General features: G+C 36.3%; 2 protein-coding genes across 8 annotated transcripts in view; both read left to right on the forward strand.

Annotated features, from left to right (window-relative positions):
- Positions 1-25,818, forward strand: part of LOC135618473 (uncharacterized) — a 27,678-nt gene extending 1,860 nt beyond the window's left edge. Inside the window, exons 5-17 of one of the 7 annotated variants that reach the window (XR_010489022.1) lie at positions 2,048-2,512; positions 2,637-2,744; positions 3,280-3,410; positions 3,494-3,623; positions 10,023-10,386; positions 10,510-11,012; positions 11,106-11,288; positions 11,366-11,524; positions 14,320-14,394; positions 20,022-20,193; positions 20,921-21,114; positions 22,972-23,165; positions 23,407-23,531. Coding sequence is in view for 5 of the 7 variants with exons in the window: in XM_065119334.1 (XP_064975406.1) it covers positions 2,048-2,512; positions 2,637-2,744; positions 3,280-3,410; positions 3,494-3,623; positions 10,023-10,386; positions 10,510-11,012; positions 11,106-11,288; positions 11,366-11,524; positions 14,320-14,394; positions 20,022-20,193; positions 20,921-21,114; positions 23,407-23,622; positions 25,608-25,610 (2,703 nt within the window). In the remaining 2 variants the exon portion in view is untranslated. Of the gene's footprint in view, positions 1-2,047; positions 2,513-2,636; positions 2,745-3,279; positions 3,411-3,493; positions 3,624-10,022; positions 10,387-10,509; positions 11,013-11,105; positions 11,289-11,365; positions 11,525-14,319; positions 14,395-17,446; positions 17,896-18,793; positions 19,994-20,021; positions 20,194-20,839; positions 21,115-22,971; positions 23,166-23,406; positions 23,623-25,607 lie in introns of those variants that run through there. The other 6 variants (XM_065119335.1, XM_065119334.1, XR_010489023.1 and 3 more) reach the window with 6 other exon arrangements.
- On the forward strand, positions 25,610-26,662 carry LOC135618185 (uncharacterized). The gene is made up of 2 exons (XM_065119045.1): positions 25,610-25,625; positions 25,696-26,662. The coding sequence occupies exons 1-2, from the start codon at positions 25,610-25,612 to the stop codon at positions 26,385-26,387; spliced, it is 708 nt and encodes a 235-aa protein (XP_064975117.1). The 3' UTR covers positions 26,388-26,662.
- The last annotated feature ends 346 nt before the right edge of the window (positions 26,663-27,008 follow it).

Below are 27,008 nucleotides of genomic sequence, written 5' to 3' on the forward strand. Positions count from 1 at the left end.
ATACATGTAGAGGCATGTATTGCATTGTTAAAACTATACAAAGTTTGTCAGACATTGCTTCAAAAGATATCTTGGGCACCCATGTGGGCACTTGCCCAGGTACTCACCTCGACTGGGTTTGGCTATAAGCTCTTCAATTTACCTCGTATGTGTTACTTTTGGAGGACAGATGCTTGTTCTGTTGCCTAGGAGGTAGCTTATCAGCCTGCTTAAACAGGAGTCTTGATGTAAATGGATACAACTATGATGATATGTTTAGTGGAGTCATTGACTATTTACCATATAACTAGAAGATATCTCAACTTCTCTTACACCTTCCGTCAATGCCATGATTAGCTAAAATTAGGTGGTCTTGTGCTCCCCTCCCTCCCTCAAATTTTATTAAGAGCTTCTTTGGATTATTTTTTATTTTATGTTTCTTCCATAGCAAGTTGTTGTAACCTACTTAGATGAGATTGCAACAAGAAGCAAGCCCTTGAAGAGCATGTTAGCAAAACAGAGGAACATGTTAATAAAAGAAAAAAAAAAGGAATGTGTTAGTCATTGAATGATTAATCATTTATTAGGCATAAGAGGGCAGGTCTGGTCAATTTGGGCCTTCTTAGCATGTGAGACCTACTCTTATTGGAGGACAGCTCTTGTTTGTCAACGTTGGTAGGAATAAAGCGGAAAGAGCCAACATGAGTCTAAATCGCTTGAAGTAAGGTCTGACTTTCAGTTATTTGAGTTTTGAAGAGTATATATTTCTATATTTGAAGCAACTGAAAAGAGCCAACATGAGTCTATCTTTTTTTACAAAATTTATCTGAATTACCCTGATTTTAGTGGACATTCAATGAGTTCTAAGAGGCTGTAATGCAGTAGCTTAATTGATCATACACATCTCTTCAATATCTGTACTTATTCCGTTGGTTAGTGTTGTTGGAATCATGTCATAGTTCCTCATTAGGGGGGATTTTTGAGTCTTGACCACTTTATGTCAGGAATTTGAAAGATTTTACTTGAGAGGTGCTGTCAAGTAGTTTATTTTTTCATCTACACCTTTTTTTAATTCGTAGTAATAATTGTACTAGTTGAATTTATGTGTTACTGAGTGGAATACCATTTTTTTTCTTGCGTATGATGTATCTTTTTAATCATATTTTGTGCAATAGTAATCGTTTTCGAACCAATTACCTAATTCAGCAGACTCATCTCTTATTTATTGCATATCGGGGTTTACCCATCTATGCATGCTGTAGCCACTGCACAAAAGCAGCTAGTTCTTTTCATTGGGCCAAAATGTCAAAAAGCTATTTGGTGATTATTTTTTCAGTTACAAGAACTTGAAATTGATATGTGATTTCATGCTAGTGTTTGAATTGACTCGTTTCTAGATATTTTCGAATAATCTGTTGGTATTAGTTAAATATATAAAATATATTGTATGCAATCATATTTTTGCTCTCTGTGGTCATTCTTTAAATTTTTAAGTATGATATTTCTTATTGTTATGTTGAATTTTTTAGTCATACATTGGTACTCTCTAGACCTAACACTGGCGTGAGCTGCAAGGTATGCAATACCATACCGTACCGGTGTTTCGAGGTTTGCTCGGTATGGTATGGTACCGGTGTACCGAGCGGTACACCAGGGCATACCAAGCAGTACACCCTGGTGTACCGAACAATTTTATATATTTTCTTTATTACTGTAGCACTACTGTGGTGTAATTCTGTAGCGCTGTAGCGGTACCGGGCAGTCCGTGTACCAGTATGCTGTCGGACCGATACGTACCGCCCATATCGGGTGGTACCATTCGGTACTGCATACCATGGTGAGCTGTGTGCACTAGTTCACTTTTCTTTATTTCATATGTTTATGTTTCTCGTCTATGAGGTTATTTTAATATGGTGAAAGCAAGTTAGGTTCATGATTGATCTGGCCTTGCTCTTTTTGGCAAACCTGTACTTAATTGTCTCCAACATCATAACTGTTCTACATATTCTCGCTGTGGACCTGTAATCCTTGATGTTGTTTGTGTTGTTTATGTTGATTGATATCTTAGGTTGGTACTGCTGATGCACTTGCCTTCTTTCTACCGGGCGTTGTAAGCCGTTTTGCAAAGGCCTTATATGTATCAAAAAATATGATTAGTGGTGCTGCTGGAAGCTCTGTGGCCATCGAGCAGGCTATTTGTGGTTTGACTGAGTTCTTGATTATTGTTTTAGACGATAAGGCAAATCTGCACTCCCTTGACATGCCTGTAAATGATATTGGATCACTTGCACCCATGGAAAATAACTCTACCCAATCTGTTCTAGAGGCTCTTCGTAGTTTACCTTTAAATGGTCATGTTCAGTCAGCAAATATGATTGGAGATTCGTTTAATCAAGCTATCAACGATGATCATAAACGAAAGATAGTTGATCATAGCAATGGCGAAAGAACTTTATTCGTACATCGTTCCAAGGAGTGGATTGATGAAACTTCTTCTAATGTTGATAAATTAATGTCTGCTGCATTTCCACATGTATGTATTATCATCCTCCCTATTATTTGTTTATTTTGTTGTTTTCTTCGAGGTTTCGTGGGTAATGGGATCCATTATTAATCCTCTCATCTGTGACAATAAAGTGGTTCGTTGTCATTTTCAGCTTTGTATTCATCCTGCAGAAAAGGTCAGAAAAGCACTTGTAGATGGCATACAGGGGCTTCTGTTGAATTGCAGATGCACCTTGAAAAGAAGCAAATTAATGCTTTTGGTGAGTATACTGTCTTAGGTTCAGTTGTTGTGTGTGATCTATCATTATGGAGCAGAGGCATAATGGTTTCTCTTAACTAAAACTTTTCTTATTATGACTTGGTTCAGTATTGACTTTTAATTCTTATATATATATTATTAATTGCTTAGTTTGATTATTTTGAAAATCTAACTGCTGTCCTTTCTTTTGTGGCTATTTTATGAATGCTTAAACTGTACAATGTCATGAATTATATTGTTGTTAATAGTGATAATGAGTAAAATTCGGTGGTTCAATTTTAACAATTTTTTTTATGATTTTGTTCTATACTTCTCTTAGATCTTTGTCTTTGTTATGCTACTCCTGCATTATATTAGCACTGCCATTAAACTTATGTGCAATCATGTTAACTTTTATGGTTCATAATTTCATTTAAGTGATAGTTTAGTTGACAGGAGCATTAGAATAATAGTATGTGCAGGTTTGTCTCCTGTTGACATGGTAGTTTGGGTTGAATTTTATTGCTAATTCCTTTTCTTGTATATAATAATTGCAGGAGTGTTTGTGCGTGCTGGTTTGTGACGATGCAGATGTTGTGTCCATGGTAGCACAGGAATCCCTCGAATCTTTATTTGTTTTGGGTGAGAAATTTATAACCAAAAATGAAATTGCTGATATATTTACCAGGTTTGTTCTCTTATTAGTTAGTTAAGAAAATAGATAATTTTTGTGCTGCTGCAGTGAATCTTACTTTTTCAACTTGTTGGCAGCCTCATCAAAGCGCTTCCACGTGTGGTTCTTGGAAGTGATAAGACAATTGCTTTGTCACATGCTCAGAAACTACTTTCTCTAGTCTATTATGCAGGTCCAGACCTTTTAGTTAATTACCTTCAGTCTCCTGTAAGTACAGATGTTCACAATTTTTTGTTTCCAGTGAATGTATTATTTATTTTCTGTAGTGTATTGGGACCTTCTTATTTGTGTTTTTGACTTCAAAATCCTTTGCATGTATTTATTCTTGTGATAAAATTTTCTTTTATTTACATGACATACAGTGCTATTTAACTACTAAACAGTGTGTTATTTGTATCTATTCCCTTTTTTTTTTATGTTTTTATTTCCTTTTCATGGTTAATAATGAACTTTAAAGAGAGGGCAAATATACTTGTTTCAGCCTTACGAAGGTACTTCAACCCATTTCTACAAATGGTTTGGAGCTTATCTTTTAATATAGTTTTTGGCTAGAACAAGGTTTACAATTTCAGTCCGTACTAGTGTCCCGACCATACGTTGGTACGGTACGTACCGAGACATACCGACGATATGCCCAAAATAATCGAAAATAGTTCTAAAAATACCTTAAAAATAGAAAAAAAGTTAGATTAGTGTTTTTAAGTTGGAAATAAATATAAATTTAGTATAATTTTAGCAAAAATAATGTAAATTAGAAAAGACTAGCAAAAATATTCTTTTTCGAGCTTTGAGGAGTAGCTTTGTGGTACGCTGCGGATCATCCTTCCATTAATATTGAACTATCTATAAAGTAATGATTTGAATTATTAAATTATTTTTTAAATAACTCAAACTTTAAGATTCAAATCAATTAAGTAATTAATCGATGGATATATCTAGTTCTACCACCAAAAAGAACGACGAGAGTTCACGGGCAATGGATCGGGGTTCTAGATCCTATGTATCTGGATATCATTATGATATGTTTGCAGGATCCAATCCTGAAATTGATCACACGACAGTGTATTGATACATTGGATGCCATTGGTGCATCAATATGGTGATGGTCGTAATTTGATTGTCGTGAACCACATGTCCGAGGCGGCTCCTGTGGTAAGGACGAATGTGGCATGTATTGGTTTGGAGTATACAGAATGTCATAACTTCTACTTTCGCTACTGATCTACTGCTTCATATCGTAAGGTCGATCTACGCACTGTTGCTTGGAGAAATATGACCAACTATCATCATACTATTGTTGGACGTAAGATTCTCCATAGTACGACGGTTGTGAATACGATGAGCTTCACTTCGTGTTTACATCCTGTAGGCTTTATTGCATATGTTCAAAATTATCCATTGTCTTACCCTTTTCTTTCCGTGCATAAACTTAACCAATACCTTGTCGAGCTCCATAATCTCAATCTTGGGTGGTATGTGTAAAATATTGCTCCTCGATCTATGCACCACCATCAAATTGTATAGACGGGACCATCGACTCCTCGGTGTCGCCACCATCATCGGTCGAGGCACTACTGTCCATGTCTCTACTATGTCTCTAGACCAAGCAGGTTTGTTAAATACGATTGCAAAGGTGTCTTGTCGCCCGACTCGATTCTTTCCAACGGTGCAACTGATGCTACTGCCTTACCCTTTGCCTTTGCCTTTGTACGTTAGGCGGACAACTACGACGATTGGGTGTTTTTAGTTCCTAGAGTAGTCTGACTCGATGTTGTCCGACTCCTTCTGCCACGTTCTGACTGAGGGGGATCTTTCTTTGGGTTGGATGTGCTTCCTCTTTTCCTATTGCCTCGATAATAAAATACGAAGGACGTTGAGGATCTCCCATCTTATCAAGTAGAAGATCCTCTTGGTTCTTCGTCGCTTCGACCCACTCTAGCATCGACTCTTAATCTTTGTTGTAGAATTGGAGGTTGATGGGATTAATCTTTGTTTTCTTTGGCTCCTTGTCCAGCTTGGCACATCGCAACCTTAGTTGTATGTTATAGTAGACATATACTAGTTTCTCTAACCGCCTATACGATAGTTTGTTGCGATCCTTCGTGTGAATCAATACGAACGTTGACCAATTACGTTCGTAACCATTAGATGTTGTCGTCTACGAAAAGGCACGGATGACAATCTTCCTTAAATTTGATACATCCCCTCTAAAATGTAGCGACCACTTGATTGCAAAAAGATGCAAATAAGACTTTATTAACATAATAAATAATTAATATCAAATATAATTTATAATCAATATGTGTGTAACTTTTCCTCACCAGGATCTATATTATAACGACATGATATAACTACATCGTTGAAGATTGAGCCAATTGTTTTTTGGAATAATTGGCCCTCTATCATAGCATCGATAGTATTTGATAAGAGTCAATATATAATATTTTTTAGTGTCGATAATAAATCTGATCGTGTTTTAAGACTACATCGAAATTGAATGGTTGGATTTAGATTATATGATGCAAGACATAATTTTGTTAGTAAATATTTTTTAAATATTAAAAATAATGAATTAAAGTACATTTAATATGAATTTAACTGCATTATGGATATATCTTGGTCCATATGAACTTCAGTTCTGTGAACAATGATCTGTAAGTATTGGTTGGCCTTAAAATCATCTTCGAATGCTTTCTTGACCTTCTCTCTTGCTGTAATCAACATATGTCTAAGATAAAACATTTGTAGATGCGTGTCTATATCTATCTTACAAAGAACAACGTAAAGTGGTTCCACACCTTTTATGATTTCATTCACGATATCCCAAAATCTGAAACAAAGAATTAGTCTTTTCTATCTTTTTTCCATAGCCCGATCTCGAATACCTGGAATCGGACCATTTATGTTAGGTGACCATTGCCTTGAGGCCTTGTCTCTTTGGTTGTATTGACTTTAAAGCAATGAAATTTATAGTAAACCGAGTGACTACAGGTCTGAGTATCTCACCATTTATATACTTTTGCATTAAAGAGTGGACCCAATGATGATATATATGTATACTTTGTGATCGACTGTGCTCGAGCTACACTTGTTGACTAATGGTAGCTCGCCAATATCCTTCAACATTAAATCCATACAATGAGTTGCATATGAAGTCCAAAACAATGTTTTTCTTTTTTCCATCAATTATAAATCGATCTTCTTGAAATTGGCTCCATTATCGGTGATTATCTAGACAATGTACTATGGTCCGATCTCCTCTACTAGGATGATACTTGTCGAAAGTATTAATTGACTTATGAAAAACCACTCGTCTATTGCAATAAACAAGAAAATTAATGATACTTATTCTTGTTGGCCTTGTCCAACTGTCGTACATCAATGTTACCCCATATTCGTCCCACTGCCTCTTGAAGGATTTGATCCAATCATTAAGTTCTGCCACCTCCTTATCTAAATACACACTGTGGATCTCTTTTGGTGTTGGATGCTAGATTCCCGTGCCAGATTTTTTAGTAGAAGAGACTATGCTCTGATAATATAGACCTTAGGTTGTGCTTGTTAGAATCCTGTAGAAATTGAACCACTTTGCAATTGCCTTCCCTATATTTTGCCTCTTTTCAAACGGTCAATTTGATCGTTCGAAATAGGGCAATCTCAGCCCTTGATCGATAACGGTTGAAATCCGACTGTTATCGACTTGTACAGGTTGGTAATGGTCCGATTTTGATCGTTATCGCCCGGTACAAATCCCATATCGCCATATACGAGGTCATGTGATGGTATCGCTCGACAAAGGGCGGTCCACGTATCGGCATCCTATCAGACTGGTACATACCACTTATACTGGACAGTATAGGTTGACATGACAAACCCTGAGCTAGAACATGAATAAGATGATTAAAGAAAATAGATCTAAATAACAAAAAATGGTCAAAAGAAAATTAAAACGGGACTGCAGCCAAGAGTATAGTTTATTGGCAAAAGGGAAGCAACAGCAACTGCCCTCCTTATTAGTATACTCAAACAAGTACACTATCTATGAAGCTAACTTAGTGGAACAAGAAAAGTAAAATGCAATTTAGTTTGTGCTAAGGTAACAACTATAAATGATAATTTCTCTGTAGAGGAAAGAAATAAAATTCAAGGGTTATGGTTTTGCTTCACATATCCTGTTCAAAATCTTTTGCAACCAATTGGCAACATCAAGGATGCTGGCTGACATAGTTTGTGACTCATTCTGTCTTATGGTTACCATGCTCATTTAGTGCGTGGTTATTAATAATGATCATATTCTGTATCCTCTATGGTAAGGAACGCTAGTCTTGTGGTGTACTGATGAATCTCATGATTTTGTTAAGAGAGTGAATATGAATCTAAATTTTCCACACTTGAACCTTGAAGTACAGATTTTGCAGTCGCATTAGGAAACCTGAAATTTGAGTTGATGCTTATGACCATGATCTACAGAAAGAAGCTTAAATGATTATGGTTTAAAAGAAAAAATGGAATATGCTAATATCTATTTTGTAGTTTCTGGTTGCACGATAGGGTTTATTGTCATGCACTTACATCAGGCCTATCAGATGTAGACACAATTATGTACCACATTGCGAATTGTCATAGCTCCTGCTGTCATGTGAAACTAACCAATCCAAAAAGCGTCTCATACACACTTGCAAGGAACTGATCCACTGATCTACTGTCTAATTTAACTGTGCACACATTGTTAAGATAGAACATCCATTGATGCAATTCCAATTCAACAATCCTGCCACCCTCTGCTGATGGTTTGGTGCTAGGTGACTGAGCTCTTCAGCCCTTTGCAGTTAGACAAATGTCATGTCACAATAGCAGGAGCATGAAGTTTGTGAAGTGACATTTGGTTGGTTGCGATAGAGAGAACATAAAGAACATAGTACTCACCAAGGTTCCCAATATCGTACCGTACCGGCATTTCAACGTTCGCTCGGTACGGTACGGAACGGTATATCGAGCGGTATACCGCTCGATATATATATATATATATATATATATATATATATATATATATATATATATATATATATATATATATAACTCGGCAACGTCGCTGAAGCGACGTCACCTTTCTCTTCTCGCAGGCGGTATATATATATATATATATATATATATATATATATATATATATATATATATATAAGATTATATATATACGTCGCATCGCCTCGGCGACGTCGCCTCTCTCTTCTCGCAGGCGGTATATATATAAAAATTAATATATATATATATATATATAAGATTATATATATTTTTTTTATTTAAAAGGCGATGTAGTATCGCCTCGGCGATGTCGCCTCGTTTATTTAAATATATATATATATATGTGTATATATATATATATATATATATATATATATATATATATATATATATATATATATATATATATATATAAAATCCGAAATATGCACCAAAGGCAACATCGTGTCGCCTTTTTCTAAAATATTTATATATAAATAAATATATATATATATATTATTTTATTATTATTATTTGTTCCACCCGGTAGCGGGCGATCCGCGTACCGTTATGCCGTCGGACCGGTATGTACCACCCTTACCAGGCGGTATCATTCGGTATTGCGTACCTTGGTACTCACTATCCAGACTTTAAGCTCTGTTAAGAGCCATTTGGTTATTTGCTATAAGGGGTTAAAACAGCATGTTAAATGATGGTTTACTATGGTGGTGGTACACTATTAGATTGTAGCAGTGCATATTTGTTAAATTGGTATGATCCATCATGAATGGTGCATGATTGCATGTATCTAAACCTTTCAGTATGATGGTGCATGAAGCTTAAAATTGGTATTATACTTTTCAATAAAGTGGTGACACGGTACTAGATTGCATGCATATATACTTTTCAGCACGATGGTGCATGAAGCATTGAGTGCAATTTTATGATGTTCCGTGTCAAAGTTTGCATGGGCAGTACTAATGTTCAGAATGTAAACTTGTTGGTGTATTACTTTTTTGTCAGTTGATACAGGCTATGAGTAGAAGTGATAGTATGTTGTTTCTGCTTGAGTTTTCAGTTTATTAGAAGTAACCATGGCAATTTTGTGATGCATATTCATTTCACTAATATATTTTGATCCCAACACTACTAATTCTTGCTAATCACATATCAACAAAAACTTTGACCCTGATAAGTTTCAAGCGTTATAGTTATAATTAGTTATTTATATCAACCATAAATTGACGATATTTTACATTTCCAAATTGGATTTATCCAATTTATGTATTTTTTTAAAGCCTTAATTTTGTGATTTACTAGCTTTTGTCATTTAGTGAACATGTTTTTAGTTAATTTTTTATTTCTTCCAAATGATTTAATCTGATTTGACTCACTTTTCAAAGCCTTATTTTCTGTGATTTATGGGTTTCTGTCATATAATGAACTTATTTTAGCTACTTGTTGGTTTCTTTTCTTATCTTACAGAGAGTAGCTGATTTCTACTTTATTCTTCCCTGATCATATATGTTACTTTATTTGCCACATTTATACTTTTTATAGGATTGCAAATTGGTTTCTGGGATTTGAACTTGTTGGTATTGGCAGGTCAATGCATCATGTTTTTTGGAGTGTTTTGGATTATGCTTCAGTCATAATTCACGGTTTGCTGGTTCCATGAATAACCTAATTTTGTCAAAACCGCTTTCAACTGGATACTTGCTTTCCATTGCTGAGCTGAAAACTGGCAATATCTTGAGTTCTCCAAGAAATCTTACCAAGGATGCCACTTTTCCTGTTGTTTCCAAAATTTCTATTTTGCAAGATGAGGATTTGCAAAGTCCTTCAGAATATGTAAGTAGTGTTTTGGAGTTTCCTCACATGCCTCCTTGGTTTGGTATTGCTGGCAGTCAGAAACTATACCTAACTCTTGCTGGAGTACTTAGACTTGTCGGGCTGTCCATAATATCAGGTAATAGTTAGGTTTTCAGTCTTTGTTCATTAGTTTTATGATGATTTGTTGTATTAAGTTAAGAACTTTTTCTTCCTGATAGAAGTTTTGTTTTTAATTATTATTTTTTTGTCTTATCCTTAGGACAAAAGAGCAATATGTTTTTATCAGTTCTTGTTGATAATTTGCTAGATCAGTTTCGCCAGTTGATATCAGAGCTTCGTATGAAAGAATATGGCAAAGAACGGTGGAAAACTTGGTATTTTCATCATGGTTCTGGCCAGTTATTGCGCAAGACAAGTTCTGCAGTTTGCGTGTTAAATGAGATAATATACGGATTATCAGAACAGTCAGTTAATACATATTCAACATTCTTTAAAAAGTCTAGGGAAGAAACCTTGCAAGAAAAGAAACTTGCATATGATGATGACAAGTCTACAACTTTCAAATGCCAAGGATCAGCTTGGAATACGAGAGAGGGAAAGGATAATAGGGATGCTACAATTCTTTCCATTGGCAGCATTTTGCATGAATATTTGTCACCTGAAGTGTGGGACATTCCATTGGATCAGAATGCACCTCTGCTGGAACATGAAATAGAATTAGATCTTCCATTACATTTCTTCCTAGACACCATAATGCTGCAACAGGAAATGTATTTTCACCAATTAACTTCTTGACTCAGTTTCTTGAATGTTCTCCTAACCTTGATATTGATTATTTTTTATGGTTCATTTGTTCAGGTGATCTTAGATGGAATAGGCATTTTCAGCATAGTTCTTGGAAAAGATTTTATAAGCAGTGGATTTTTGCACTCTTCTCTTTATTTATTACTAAGGAACTTGATTTGCTCTAACAGTGAGATAAGAATCGCATCAGATGCTGTCCTACGTGTTCTTTCTGTTTTGTCCGGCCATGCCACCGTGAGTGCAAAAAAAAGGGAAACTGTAAAAGCACCAGCTCTTTGTTTTATGTACTGATGCTACATTATTTGGAACAGGTAGGGCACTTGGTTGTGGCAAATGCAGACTATATTATTGACACTTTATGTTACCAGTTGCGGCATTTGGATATCAATCCCCATGTTCCTGATGTACTTGCTGCTATACTGTCCTATGTCGGTACTGCTCGAGATATTCTGCCATTGTTGGAGGAGCCGGTATGCATGTTAAATAGACTATTAGTATTTTTTGCTACTGTTTCTTTTTTTTTTGGAGATATCATGTTGCTCTTTGGCACCTGAAGCAAAGATCATGCACCGGGGTCCAGTTTGTGAGGTTGCTGCCAGTGGAAAAGTTTAAATCAATCTTCTGGCCTATTTGCATTTTGGAGCTGACTTAGGATTATTACAGTAGAAAAAAAAGTTAAAACATTTTTTTTTCATTTTGTTCCTGTCTCTCACAAAATGAGATGGCATGACCTTTTGCATTGCTGAAGGTAGATGACATGGCTCATTATTCCATGGCTCAAGCTTGAACCATTTAAGGTTGTTAATGTTTTTGTGATTCAAACCACTTCAACAATATATTTGAAGCATTAATAGACTTCTAATTTTTTTATAAATATTTCCTTATTGGTTTGTGTGTATCACATAATTACCTTTTCTTGTACTAAAACTCAGGACATTGCCCTCAGATCCATTGCATCCCTCAGGTTTCAAATGTATCCTGTTGTTTATCGATTTGTTTCTACTGTGTAATCAATTTCTCCTTGTACTAAAACTTCTCATTTGCCACCTTAGCTCTGATTCTTCCTTCCTGAGAGGAATTGCCAGAAAATTTTTTGGTTCATAAGAGCATAGCTGCAACCATTATGATAGATGTTTTACATAAATTTTAGGTGCCTTGCTTTTTAATATTAGGTCAGTGGCTTTTACAGAGGTGGACTTCTTGAGTTTGAGTTGGGTTTTGTTGCTGATTCCAGTTTGGTAGGAAATAGTCTTGGTAGTTCATATATTATGGTCTTCAAAAGGTTATATTATTACCCTTGGTGTGGCAAATGTGTATGTGCATGATTTAGGCTGAGATCCTTCCATTAGTAATAGAGCACTCAATTTAAGCAATGGGTAAGGTGGATGATGCAGGATGAGTTCATATTAGTCTTATTTTGACAATCTTAAATCTGAATCTGAAATCCTCTCATGTCTAGGTTTAAGGTTTTTTATATAATAATATTTGTATTTTTGAATTATTTATGTTATTTATTGGAGTGTTATTAGAATGCAATTTGAGTTAATTAATGATAAGAATACCTTCATTAGATGTCCTTTTTTTGGAAAATTATAAAACCATCAGAATTTAAGTTTGTAGGGTTCTAGCAGAAGTTTTCATCTCTTAATATTTATTAGTATACTATTTTCCTTATCTTCTTCTCTTACCCATTAGTTATGATATTAGGAGCATTATGATGACGAATGGACAATTCTATTTTAGCTCCTTTCCTGTCATGAAATTTACTACTGTAGTATCAGCTAGACTTCATGCTCTATCCCTTTTAGCTTTGCAAAAAATAATGATATTCCTTCAAAGTTGATGTCGTCCAAGCTGGGGAAGTTTTGTGGTTATCCTTTCAATTAACTCTATTAGTGGAATGAACAATCTTATTAGAGTTTGATGCTAGCTCTTTTGATCAATTAATCCATGAACTATATGCCATTAATTTATTTGTTTCTATGAAGTTTATGATTCCGCTGTGAGAAACTTCTTCTCGAAGAAGTTGGTATCACACCATCACCTTTTTTGTTTCAATTTCATCAAAGTCGTGATGGAATTCTGTTTAGTATGGGATTTGAAAACATAATGTATTGTGGACTTTCTCAATTCTTCCCCAAACTCTTGTTTTGAAGTATATTTGTTTGTTAAATCTATTTATTCATTATAGAGTTTTTTTAAAGACATCCGTTGGTTTCTAAAGGAAATTCTTTATGTTTGACAAAGTGATCTAAGACAATACCATAAATTGTTATATTATAGCTCATTCTATTAAACATTGTTCTATCATCTTTATACTTTTACATTTCATCTTATATATATTTTTATCAACTATATGGAAGACATGATCCTCTGTTCCCAAGATGTGATTCTTCTTTAACTTTCTTGTCACTTCTCCAACTCCTTGTATTATGACATCTGTATACCATGCTGTCATCTTATTTTACAAAGAAGCCATAAGGACAAATAAGACACATCGATAAGTAGCATATTTATGTTCTCCCACATCCTAACATAAGCATTAGGGTTATTTTTCCAAACATAATTGTGGTTAATTCTAAAATGTTTTTAGCAGTAAGGATAATATATATCATATACTTTACACTGGTGTATACTTGGAACTTTGGGAATCTCAAGTATTTGTTGTTGATTCCTTGATGTTACAAACTTCAAGTGTAAATACAGCAGCATTACTGTATTCTCAGATGTGGTTGACCATGTGGTGAACTTATTGATTAAGACAATACCATTGATACAATACCTTAAATCAGCATGGTTAGACTACAATTGCTTCGGAAAATATCAAGCCAACCCCAAATAGTTGGAATATTATGGCTTGTTTTTGTACTTGTGGATTGTTGTACTTGTGTGGTAATCAAGGATTTTACAGCAAAATGTGGATACAAGAATCTTGGTTTAAAGAGATTAATAGTGCAGTAACTTTCTATCAGATGCAATCTGGAGATTGCACATTCTAAAATTTGGTGTATATGTTTGAACTTTTCTCATGCGTGTTTAGCAATTTGTTCTCATCTGTTTTCTACTGCATGGATGGATTTATTTGCTTGATATCTGCTGATTTATTTTGTTTCATTCTTTCCTTTGATTTACTGCTGGGGTTTTATAATGGTGTCTCTACTTCTTAAAATTATATATAAGATGGGTAATTTGAAAAATCAATTTATTTATCATTTACTGCCAATACTCTTTTTTTCCTCTAAATTGGTTTGGTCAATTGCCACAGATGCGAGCTGTATCCTCAGAGTTAGAGGTCCTTGGTAGGCATCAACACCCAAATTTAACTATTCCTTTTCTAAAGGTAAAAACATTTCTTTTCCAGTCTTCATTTTTTTATCTTTTTAAATTTCAGCTCTTCTACACATGGACATTGAATTAAGTTCTAGGTTTCACTAATGAGTGACCATGTTACATGAATTGTGCCCTGATTTATTTTAGACTAGTTTCTACAGCATCTTGCTGTCACATATCCTTTTTCTTATCTGATGATGGAATTCATTTGATATGTATATGTATCTTTGACATAAACATATATGATTATATCATGCTTGACAAAAAAAATTTCAATCTGCATAAAGCTGATGTCAACATTTTGGGAGGTGCAAAGATTTTAGGTGTATATAGGTACAAACAAAGATTTTAATTTCAAATAATACCGCCCGTACCGGGCGGTACTATCGGTCCAACAGCAGGTCGATACACGGACCGTCCGTTATCGGGCAGTAGCATCGATCGGTGACGGAGAAGAAAGAAAGGGAGAAAAAGAGGTCGGTGATGGAGAAGAAAGAAGTGGGAGAAGAAAGAAGAAAACTTGGAGATCCAACGTGGTGACAGAGCCTCTGCGACGTCGTGGGGAGAAGCGATTTCTTCTCCCCAACAAAAGAAATCGAGCGAGGCGACGCCTTTCTTTTTTTTGCGCGCGGGGAAACCGAGCGACATCGCCTTGCCTTTTTCGTTTTTATTTGCGTAGGGAAATCGAGTGACCCTTTTTTTTTCATGCGGCTCCTCACGCAGGTAGAGCTATCGTTTTTTTTTTTAAATATATACCAAGCGGTATACCGAAATGTATCGCTCGGTATACTTATATCGTACCGTATCAAACTGAGCTTGAAACTCCGATACGGTACAAAATTACAAACCTTGGGTACAAACATATTCAGATAACACGCCAGTATGCTGTGGACAGCTCATGCTTTTACACTAAAGTGTTCCATGTTAATGATATCAAATGAAAAACAGATATGATAAATGAACACATGATAAAAATATGCATCCTTGGCAAATCTTCAAAAAAATGACATAACATAGTCTTGTCAAAAAATATTATATTTCTTTAATTTTATTGTACATATCTTATAATTTATGTTTATTATATATTATCTGTATCAATCATCCACAAAATACCATAAACCTATTTGCAATCTATCAAGGATATTATTCACATCATAATAGATCAAAAGTCCAACATACATTCATACGGGCAATTTTGTAAACATGCTTAGAAGTCTTATTCCTCTCTCTGTGTATAGTGTATAGTATATGCGCACAAAGACACACACACACACACACACACACATATATATATGTGTATATATATATATATGTGTATATATATATATGTATATATATATATATATAATATCCAGTGAACCAAAGCTGATTGGTTGCTCTAATACCACTTGATTGTAAGACTGTTGACAATGACACCACTTGATGCAAGGTGGAATAGATGCTTCATACCACTTGATGCAAGCATGGGGCCTTTTACATCTCAGCTAGCTGTACAAATCTGATGCTTATGTGGGTGTGCTTTTATCATTTTAGTAAACCTCATACTCCATGAGGGGGTCAAAAATAAAGATCTTTAAGGAATTAGAAGGTAGAGGGAATCCTATAATTGTTAGGAGAAAAAGAATATTACGGTCATACCATTAAGAAATTTTAAATTTGCGTGAAAGCAATGTTATAACTTTATAACTATTATGACTAAGACTCAACTACTGTTAGTAAGAATTAATGACAAGAAAAAATTCAAGAGCGAGGGACATGATTCGCTTTATTGGTGTACCGATCAGTCGTCAGTACGATACATACCAACATACTGACACATGGTACGGTGGGACATACCGACAAACTAATATGTATTGCCCATACCAATCCCTTATCGGATTGGTACGTACCGCCCATATCGGGCGGTACATCGTGGTACAATGAATTTTGGTGAGGGATACCAGTGGGTTGCAAAGGTGATGGAGAGGTGAGAAGCAATGGCGGAAAAGAGCAATGGAGTTCGGCTAAGTCAAAAGGGAACATGCTACCATAAAGAGGAGGCTATGTCGGGGAGGGTTGCTATCACAAATGATGGGGACCGAGAATAGATTGTTAGGTGTGTGGTGGGGGCGGAGAGACTGCATGCTATCGGGAGTGGTAATAAGATGAAAGGGGGAGGAAAGTGGAGGGCGATTAGTTGAGGGCAAGCAATCAAGCGTGAGATAGGCTAAGACTGAGGGGAGACTGCCGTGAAAGAGAAGGGGGATGGTTATTGAGATTGGGGAAGATTGTAAGGAAAGAAGGAGATTATCGACATAAAGGAGGCATTTGGTGAGGGAGGTTGCACTACTGGGAGAGTAAAGAATCTAGTAACAATGATAAAGAGGAGGCAAGATAGAAGAAAGGGGAGGGGGACGTATTGTTTACTAGAAGGGGGTTGTCGTGGGGAAGCATGAAAAGGGGAGATATTGTACAACAGCCCCCATCAGCATGGGGGTTGCTGTGCTATCATGAACAGTCATCGCGGTCCCGTAACATCTTCGCTCAACGAACCATTCATCGCTTTTGTGTGCTATCATGAACAGTCATCGCGGTTTCGTAACATCTTCGCTCAACGAACCTTTCATCGTAACATGTCCCGTAACATCTTCGCAGTGCTGTAGTGCAACCGCTCACCACGTCGGGCAAAACTGCCCCAAAATGGCTTCGTTTTCACGTGTCACGACCTATTTTCTACATAACGTAGTGCGACGTGAAACATCATCCAGCTCAAACCCCTGGAACCCCCCCAGGTGGTACAAGGGTGGATGGGGCTTCGAGGTAGTGTTGGGTGTTGATCAGTTTATACAAGTTCACACGTTAACTTGACAGGAACTTGCCATTACGCCCGACACCTGGTAAGCAGTCGTTTGTGGACTTGTGATTGTTTGTTTTGTCTTCTAAAGTCCTTGTTTTCTCCTTCCTCTCTTTTCTCTCTTGTATACTAAGTGTTTGATGAATTGCTTGTAAAGCTGACCTCTTCGTGAGACATCGGGACTTGTCCGTCACTCACTTTTTAACTAATTAACTTGCTCTTTTTACAGGTCTTATGGGACTTGAGCGAGGTTGCAAATAGGCTGATCCTTTGCGGAAGTATAACACAAGGGTGTTTCATAACTTAGATAGGATCACCTAAGGGTGCTTCACATCTTAAGCAACTCCAGCTAAGTCCGTGACTTTGCCATAACGGTGCAGCACGACTTAAACAATTTCAGCTAAGTTCGCGACATTGTGGTATTAGAGCGGGTTAGTAATTGGAGCAAACAGTGAAGTTTCATAATCTCACCATGGCGAAGCATCATAGTGAATTGAGCAAAATAGGGCAAGTCAGACCATTGCCCTAAGCATCCGTAGGTGGGTTGCAAATGCAAACTCGCTCTCATGCTGTTGGAGCCGCTCAGGAGGAGCGCGACAACGAAACAGACGAGCGAGAAGTTGGCTATACTCCACGAGCGGAGGAGGCACAATATGGAGTTCCAACCTATCACGAACGGTCGTCGCGCACCCACAACATCTTCGCTCAATGAATCGTTTGTCGCTTTTGCATGCTTGAATAAATGCTTAGCAGTATGTTTTGCCTTGGTTTTATGTGTTTTTGCTAGAAAAATATAAGCAAGAATAGTTCGCAGTGCTGCAGTGTAATCGCTCACCACGCCAACATAACTGCCTACCACTCAAATTAGAGACATAAAATAATTAAAAGATTAAAAAAATAAAAAGATAAATCGTATCAACTAACACATAGTTGCTTCCATTATCGATTATAACTTAAATAATATTTTGTTCACTAATTTCTTTCATAAACTTGTGAAGTAACTCATATCATTTTTTCAAATTTCATAAAAGATAATGCATCTATTGACTTCACAAATATGGTTCCTAAAGAACAATTGATAATAAAATTAATTATACTCGTATGTGTTCTGTCGGTCCGAGGATCTCGCATAATAGAGCTTTACCCATAATAAGTCATTTGTATAATCCAACTATTTTTTTAGTAATGGAACTCGTAATTCATAATAACTTGTAGGTTTTAATCCCCCATTATATCTTTCAAGAACTTTAATCATCTCTTTAAAATAGTCCAAACAACAAGCACCAAGGGGAAGGCCAGCTTGATGGAAGAAGCGAGCAATGTGTTGAGTTATTCTTCCCTTTATTTTCTTATCACAGGCATTACTTATATTTGTTTGTCTTAATTTTGCTCTTTGTTGACCTTATTTCTGTTGTGATCCTTGATACATATACAAGTCCGTTGGTCCCTTTTTACCCTTATTAATAATCATGACTTCTTTTCCTTTTTTTGTCTTATACTCTTTTCCCACTAGAATTAACACTTTCTAAATAATCTTCTTCATCATCATCTCTAATATGTTAAATATTATCCTCAGGTAAAATCCTATGAGACTCAAGCGAGCGCCCAAGCGGCACTTCACTTAAGTGCGTCGCCTGATAATAGTGTAAGGTGCTCAAGCCTCGCCTCGCCCGAGTGCCTAGGCGAGCGCTCGGGCACCTAGTTAAACCCCTGCTTTGGATTAAATTAACATATCATGTGTGCTAACAATCATTGCCTGGCCATGTCATGCCATTGTGTTTGCATGTCCTTATGCCTTGTGATGGCAACCATTACTCAAAGGATGTTACTATGTTGCTTTAATGTCTAAGCAATTCTTTGTTGGTCTTCCCCTATGCCTCAATATTGTCCTATGTGCTGACTAATATCCTTTGACTCAGCTGACCTTATGCAATTTCTAGGTCTTTTTTATATATGTCCATATCAAGGTTAAAAATTTTGTGGCATGCTACTCAATATGGACAATATATGCCGGTTGAGTAAGGACTGATTTTGGATTTTCCCCTACTGATCCAGTACAAAACAAACCTCCCAGGTTGTTGCTAATTTAGTCTAAATTAGGATCTACATTACTACACTAGGCTGCTTTGGTCCTAGACTGACCACAGGCTGGACTGTTTAATTGTCTGAACTGGCTTCAGCCAGAAAATAGCCCAAGACTTCCATCAAAGTTTAGTTGTGAGTTTTTGCTCCCTGCGACTGACCTCCTCTAAGGTGGTGAAAAAAAGAAGAAAAAGATAAAGGACAAAGGAAGACCTTGAGTCATCCTTTTCCCATTGTGGCAATGAGAATTGGAAAAAAGGAGCTGGCAGAGGTACCTCCTTTTTTTCCTCTTCCCCCTTTTTGTTTTTGTCCAATTTTTTCATTTGATCAGCTTTGACAAGTACAAAAAAAAAGATTTTTCTTTTATTATTTGACCAGTATGGCACTAAAATTTATTGGACCTGTATAATGTATATCATTCTATCCCTTGTTATATCAAGAAGAATTATGGTTGGCATTCCAAAGTATTTAGAATTGTGGTTAACTCTTCTTGTATCAGAGTTATGTTTCCTTTTTGTTTTATGTTTAATATAATGAATATAAATCTCTTTTGCTTGGAGAAAAAAAATCTTTTTTGTTTTATCTTGTTCTATTATTATATTCTTCTTTCTTGTTTTATCTTGTTCTATTATTTCATCTTAATCCTAAAGTTTGAAGATGTTACAAGCAGATTTTCTTATTTGTATTTTGAGCTTGCTGCTTGTTAATATTCTTGTGTCTAGGCTGTGGGTGAAATTGCAAAGGCATCACAAACTGAAGCATCTTCTTTGCCAGATCAGACAGAAATATTTAGTGCACACATCAGCTCCAAGATTCTTATGATGCAAAAATGGATTAATGAGAATCATGTGGCTAGAAGCTCCTTCTCCATGTGTACCGAATCCCAGGCTTTAGGTAATTCTGATTTGTACTATAAGGATTCTGGTCTTCTGTTTCAGCTTTCATTAGTACTGTTGAATGATTGGCACATGACCATGAAATCTGCCAAATTATGTTTCATTGAATTTTGTGAGTATTAATTTAAGAAATTCATAAAATAAAGAATTGAAAGAGTTGTTTTTTGCATTTAGTTACTCCTAAGTTGTATCTAACAGAACAAAGTTCGATATTTCTTTGAGTTTCGGCAATGATTTTACTGTATATTGCTTTTATTTGTAAAATTGTACTAAAAATTCCTACATTACTGTGATCTTCGCTTAGACAGATATCTCATATATCAAATTGCACTATTTAGTATATCGGATATCATGATGAAATATGACTAAGAGTGTAGAAGTTTAGTTGCTTTCACACGTGATTGCCATATTTAACTAACAAACTAAGCACTTTGATCATAAAATTTTATACACTCTCCCAGTGAAAGAACACATTTCTAAAAGCAAAGAATTAGTTCTCTTTGAAGATGTGAAAGTGGAGACAGATTAAATAGTTATCTTCTGTGGTTTAGCAGGCTTCCGGTGCTATTTTTTTCTCATTTCTTTGTTTCAATTGGTATTGTTATTATGATTTTTTTAATCTAGTGTTTGAATATTTTATGTAGTCTTTCAAGGTTCTCTTTGTTCAATGCAAGTGCTATTTGGAATAATTTCCCATTGCCTTTTTGTTCTAATTTGACAACCAGAAATTGGATCTGTCAATTTTGATGATGTTAGTCTTCACTTGGATTATTGGGAGGAATTATTGTTTAAGTTTAATGAGATGAAAAGATACAGAAGAATTGTTGGATCTCTTGTTGGATCATGCTTAAAAGCTGCATCACCACTTGTTTCTTCACAGAAAGAATCAGCTTGTCTGGTGTCTCTGGACATTATTGAGGTACTTGCTTGATATGTTTCTTGATAAAACAGTTTTGGCCAAATGAATCTCTTTCAAATTCTCATTCTGCTGTTGCGAATACTGTTTGGTGTTTAATTGTCAGAAGGCAGCTCAATGCACAGGCACCCATTAATGCAGGTCTGGGAAGGGTCAATTTTGCAGTTCTTTCTTTCAGTCAGAGAGAATTAAATTTAGTCTTTCTCAATTTAAGTTTCTACTATATAAAGGGAAAACACAAGTTAAGCTCAGCCATTTCAGTATTTATTGTGATGTGAGGAAACCTCTTAGTTACCTGTGTTTAAAGTGAAACCTTACAAGTGAGTTAAAAGAAAAAAAAATCTGGATTGAAAATAAGTAAAGAACAAAGGACAGCACATGTTGCTTCACAAGTAGGATACCTTTTCATGTTGATGACCCTTTTCGTTTGTTTAGCATTTCTTTGTTTGATAGCAGTATTTTCATACTAATGGGGCTATGTAATTTTAGTGGAAAATTAATTGATTACTTATTCATATACGGCAACTTGGATTTCTGAAATTTTTTGACGCAAGGATACTTGGGTAGATGGCTTACCTTTATGTACCTATCAGATACCTTATTCATTAGATAATTTTTTGGTACAAGTGCCCTGTGCTTAGTCCGTGAATTCAAAATTTTTTACTAACATTCATACGCTTGTTGCTTTTCATGGAGTGTATTTCGCAAATGGTTCTTCTTACAAATGACAAGCTATTAATGATGGATAGAATGATTACTGGCTACATAATGTAGTTTGCTTGTCATTTGCAAGGTTATAAAGTTGGACAAATTTTGAAGTCTATGTTTCCGTAAAATCCAATGATTACAAACTAGAAATTATTTAAGCAATAGGAACAGGTACATTGCCATGCAGATTTTTTATTATGTAGGTCCAAATGAAGGTTTTTTAAAGCTTTATTTTCATTTGGATCTGTTATTTTAGATGTTTATTTTTTAAGAAAGTTCATTTGGCTCTGCTATGATAGTTGTTTATTCTGTGACTTGTTCTGGATTATTGTAACAGGGACGCCATTGTTTTGCTAAGTGAAAGGCTTGCATTTATCGTATCTTTGTTCTTTATATAACTATATGCTTGTCAAGGGTTTTAAGATGTTGACCATTTGGAGGTGTTACTGTATTATTTCCCTAAATCATGTGTTTCATTGTGGCTTTCAGTTTCTAGAAGTGCCACTTTTATTGGGGTAGCAACCATGAAAAGTCAGAACATGTTCTGAATGTTGTTATATGGTTTAATTGGGAAAATGAACTGTTCTGAGTATGATTTCAGTTTGTCATAATTTCCTTGGTGTAGGATACTTTGGATCATGTGTACAATCCAAGCATGGGCCATGCTGCTTGGTTTTTGGTATGTGGGGGTAGGGATAATGTTGACTTTTTTGGATTAGTTCCTGTTAGTTCTGTTGCTTTTCGGTCGTGTTCACTTAGTAAGTTGGGGTAAGACGTCTTGATCTTTTCACATCATTTAACTAAATGCTTTTTTTCCCAAAAAAGGTAAGAGACATGAAAACTTGGTTCTTAATTTTTGTTGATTTAAGCCTTTTTTGAATGGATTTGAAGTGTAATATATCATATGAATTCTATTTTTGCTTAGGTGTTCTCTATTTATAAAGCCGAATAAAACTTTGAGATTCGATTTTTAACTTGTTTATCTCGTCATGTATGATGGCAATCTGGAAAATACAGTGTTGCAAAACAGATCAACAACCTGCATCATAATTTTAAGTAGTATGATCAAAGTAAATAGACTGCAACTTCTTGTTGGTTTGTCTTTTTCTCAACACTCCTTTTCTCTTTCTGGAATAATGTTGTATTTTGCAGAGAACAAAATTTCACATTTATTCCCAAGGTCTCAGTCCGTTGTCTCATTACTTTTAAGCAAGTCATTTAGGACTATCAGTTTAGCAGATTCTTCCTGTAAATTGCTGCCCTAAAAAGGTGTTACTGGTTAGACTGTTGCAACAAAGCAAATGTTATTGGAAGTCTTGGTTTCTGTGCCAAAATCAGTTGGTATGGTAGGAAACGTGAACCCTCTTCTCCATATTATTATTGGTTATGTTTGACAATTGTGTGTTGGTTTTGAACCATTGCATAATATGTTTTCTTTGTTCAACTAAATAAAATAATTAGATGTATACTTTTGTTAGGGGCTTGAGTGGTAAATATCTTATTGGAAAATAGTAAAACAAAATCTTTCTTGTTATTCTCCTTAGATTTCAGTTGTTTGTACTTCAGAGTAAGGCATTTTTTTTGTAGGATGTTTCTGTATCTCTTGCAAAAGTGGAGGAAGCTTATAAGCACGAGAAACAAACCAAAGCAGCAATCTGGGAAGCAGTTCAGTTGCTGTCACTAAATGATCTGAAAGATGGGATGGAGGCTGCAGATGACGAAGCTGACGAGAACAGAGTGCTTCCAGCAATGAACATAATCTGGCCTTATTTGATTCTTTGCCTTAAAAATAAGGTTTCAGTGGTATGATAGATTTTTTTTTGCTAATTTAGTAAATCTCTTTGGACTTTTTTCCGTTAACATTTAGTCTATTCTGCTACATCGTACTTTCCTTGATTGTCTGATTTATGCTGAAGCTTCATATATATTTCACATGTCTTATCAATCTTTTGTTGACCGACCTAGCTGAAAAATGGACTTTTGGATGACTGGACGCATAGGAATCTTCTAGATCTTATTATTTTGACTATATTTGGCATCTTGGAATATGTAACCTATATTGCACAGTTGACTTGCCATTTTAAAACTTGTGACACGAATACTAACCAACTGGTATCACATTCGAAATCCTGTTATTTTAGATGTAGTTAGTTTATGTACCATATGTTGTAACCATTTTCTGGCTGGAGGAGAGGCCTGATGATTGGTTAATGTTGGTCCACAACATCATTCCTAGATCAAGACAAGAAGAGATTGTCATCACAAGCATCGTGTAACGGACCTATATGTTGCAGTTTGCTAAACTTTGCTTGGTGCCTGTTGCTTTCATTTGAAACTTTCAAAGTACCATCTAAATGTAGGACAACCTACAAAGGGCTAAAGTGGATTGGGAATGGAGTGGTTGATAAGAAATTAAAAAAGAAAAGACATAGAGGAGAATGATGATAATATTTAACAATGAGCTCAAGTACCATAGGATCAAACACATACTAGTCTTGAGTGTAGAGATAGACATTTTATGTAATCCTTCTTGCTTTATTTGATAATGAAGTTATAACACTTGTTAATGCTTGACAGCTCCAATAACACCATATTTTATTTGATGTTTTAGTGGATTATGTATGGTTATGCATATAGGACAATAGGGGGGTTTGGAGCTTTAGGGCTTATGTAATGAGAGAGTTAAATGGTTAAGAAATTAAATGGTTGTTCTGAAAGTTTGGTGTCAGAAGGTGTTGATTTGGTTTTGAAACTTTGCCCAATTGCAAAAAAATAAAAAATAAAAATATTTGGGCTACTGAGAAGCCATGCCAATGTGTATTGTGTATGTGTCTTATGCAGTGGTGTTGGAGCATTTGATACAGAAATGAATATGGAGCGTTGGTACTTCCAAGTTGAAAAGCCTTGACATGTTGTCACGGCCTTAGCTGGAATTGCCTAAGGCGTGAGGCACCCTTGCGGCCAAGCCGTGAACTTAGCTTGCGTTGCCTAAGTCACGCTTCGCCCTTGCGATATTGCTCCGCAAAGATCAGCCCACTTGCAACCTCTCGCAGGTCCCGAAGGACCTGTAAAAGAGAAAGTTGATTAGTTCGAAAGAATGAGCAACGGACAAGTCCCGACGTCTCGCGAAAAGAGGGGAAGCTTTACAAGCAATTCAGCGAGCACCTTGCGTGCACAAGAGAAAAGAGGGAGAGGGGGAAAACTAGGGCTTTAGAAGGTTGAACGAACAGCTGCAAGCCCACAAACAGCTGCTCACCGAGTCCCGGGCGTGACAACAAGTTCCCGTCAAGGCAACGTGCGAACTTGCGAATGAGTGTTCAACGCCCGGTACTATACCGAAGCCCCATCCAGCCCTGTGCCACCCGGGGGGTTCCAAGGGGCTGAGATGGCTGACGTTTTGGTGAGCGGAGGCAGATTCCAGAAATCAGCCCGCGGCACACAAAAACGGAGCTGTTTTGGGCTGTTTTGCTCGATTCGGTGAGCGGTCGCTTTGTAACTTTGCAACTTGTTCGAACTTACATTTTTACAAGCAAAATGACCCAAAATCAAGAGAAAACATGCTGTCAAGCAGTTGTACATGTAGGTGTGAGCGACGAACAGTTCGTTGAACGGAGTTATTGCGAGTGCGCGACGACCGTTCGTGACAATGTGGCTCCATGTTATTTTGGACTTTTAGTAACCATTAAATGATTTATGCTATTAGGGTTCAAATATTGTCTTCTGATGCTTCTAACTTGCTGTATTTAGCCATTAAAGGACTTTTAATATTTTGTCTTCTGATTATGCAGTGATGTTTCTACCTTGCTGTATTCCCAGTTAAAGGATTTATGCTGTATTCCCAGTTGAAGGAGTTATGCTGTATTCCCAGTTGAAAAGCCTTGGCATGTGGCTGCATTAGATACAGCTTTGATTTTTCTTTTATTCTTTTTCACGTTGTGATCAGAAAATGCTTGAATATGCTGCATAAAGCAGTTCAAATTGGTGGCGGGGACTTTTTTGTTCGCCGGTTTCAGAATGATGGGCATACTATATGGAAGTTGCTTACTTCATCCACATTTCGAAGGAAACCAATGCTATCAAATGAGGAAAGAATTCTTCTCCCTTACCGAAGTAATTCTATAACTTCAGAAGAACCTATGGCTGAAGTCTCCAGCCAAAAAATCCAGGCAGCAGTATTGGACATGATTACCTTGATATGTTCAGACAAGAGGACTAGTTCAGCATTGCAGACAGTCCTGAAGAAAGTTAGTGGTATTGTCGTAGGTATTGCTTGCAGTAGCATGGCAGGTCTCAAAGATGCATCTCTAAGGGCATTATCAGGACTTGCTTGCATTGATTCAGACCTTACCTGGCTTCTGCTTGCCGACGTCTACTATTCCCTGAATAGAAGGGATGTTATCCTTCCACCATGCCGAGATCTGGCTGGGATTTCTGAGCTGCTTCCTGCCGCATCATCCAAAAAGGAATATTTGTTTGTGAATTATGCAGGAGAAGATTTAGGCCTTGATATAGATCCTTCATCCGTGGAGGTAGTATTTAGAAAGATGGAATCAGAAGTTCTTTTATGATAGCATTTGTACAGTCGGATCTGTATCATGTTGAATGTACTCTGTAAATTTGTGGGAGATGTTAAGAATCATTGAGAATGTAAAAGGGCATTAGATGTCACTTTGCACATGGTAGTTATCCTTTTCTAGCGAGGCAAGTTTGGGTAACTTTCCTTCAGTGAGATAATTTCTTGTATATTCTGTCTCATGGAGTTAAATGATTTCATTTGTATGATGTTCATGAAACTCTGAAATCTACTCAAATGTTTGGTTATCATACCATTAATATTGTGTGATTCCTCTTGTTATCCTTGGTTGTTTTTTAGGTTTACATATATGTATTTTCAACTGGGGTACGCCGTAGTTGCGAAGCACAGTATCGGTTTGCGATGCTATCTCAGCCAACCGTTGAAAAGATGAGAACGTCACCCTATCAGTTTGCAAGCGGAAATGACATCGTGTGTGGGATTGCCGAAATAATCATCTTCCCCAATCATGTTAAACAGTAGGAAACAGTAGGTGTACACCTGGAGCATAGGGTAGCAAGCCGGGGTGGTTGTACCTAAAAGCCGAAGGAATGTAGATTGCATGTCTTCACCATCAAATCAAAGAGGCAATAGTATCATACAAAGAACAGACGAG

The sequence above is a fragment of the Musa acuminata genome, chromosome BXJ2-8, assembly GCF_036884655.1.
Source record: "Musa acuminata AAA Group cultivar baxijiao chromosome BXJ2-8, Cavendish_Baxijiao_AAA, whole genome shotgun sequence".
Classification (NCBI taxonomy): domain Eukaryota; kingdom Viridiplantae; phylum Streptophyta; class Magnoliopsida; order Zingiberales; family Musaceae; genus Musa; species Musa acuminata.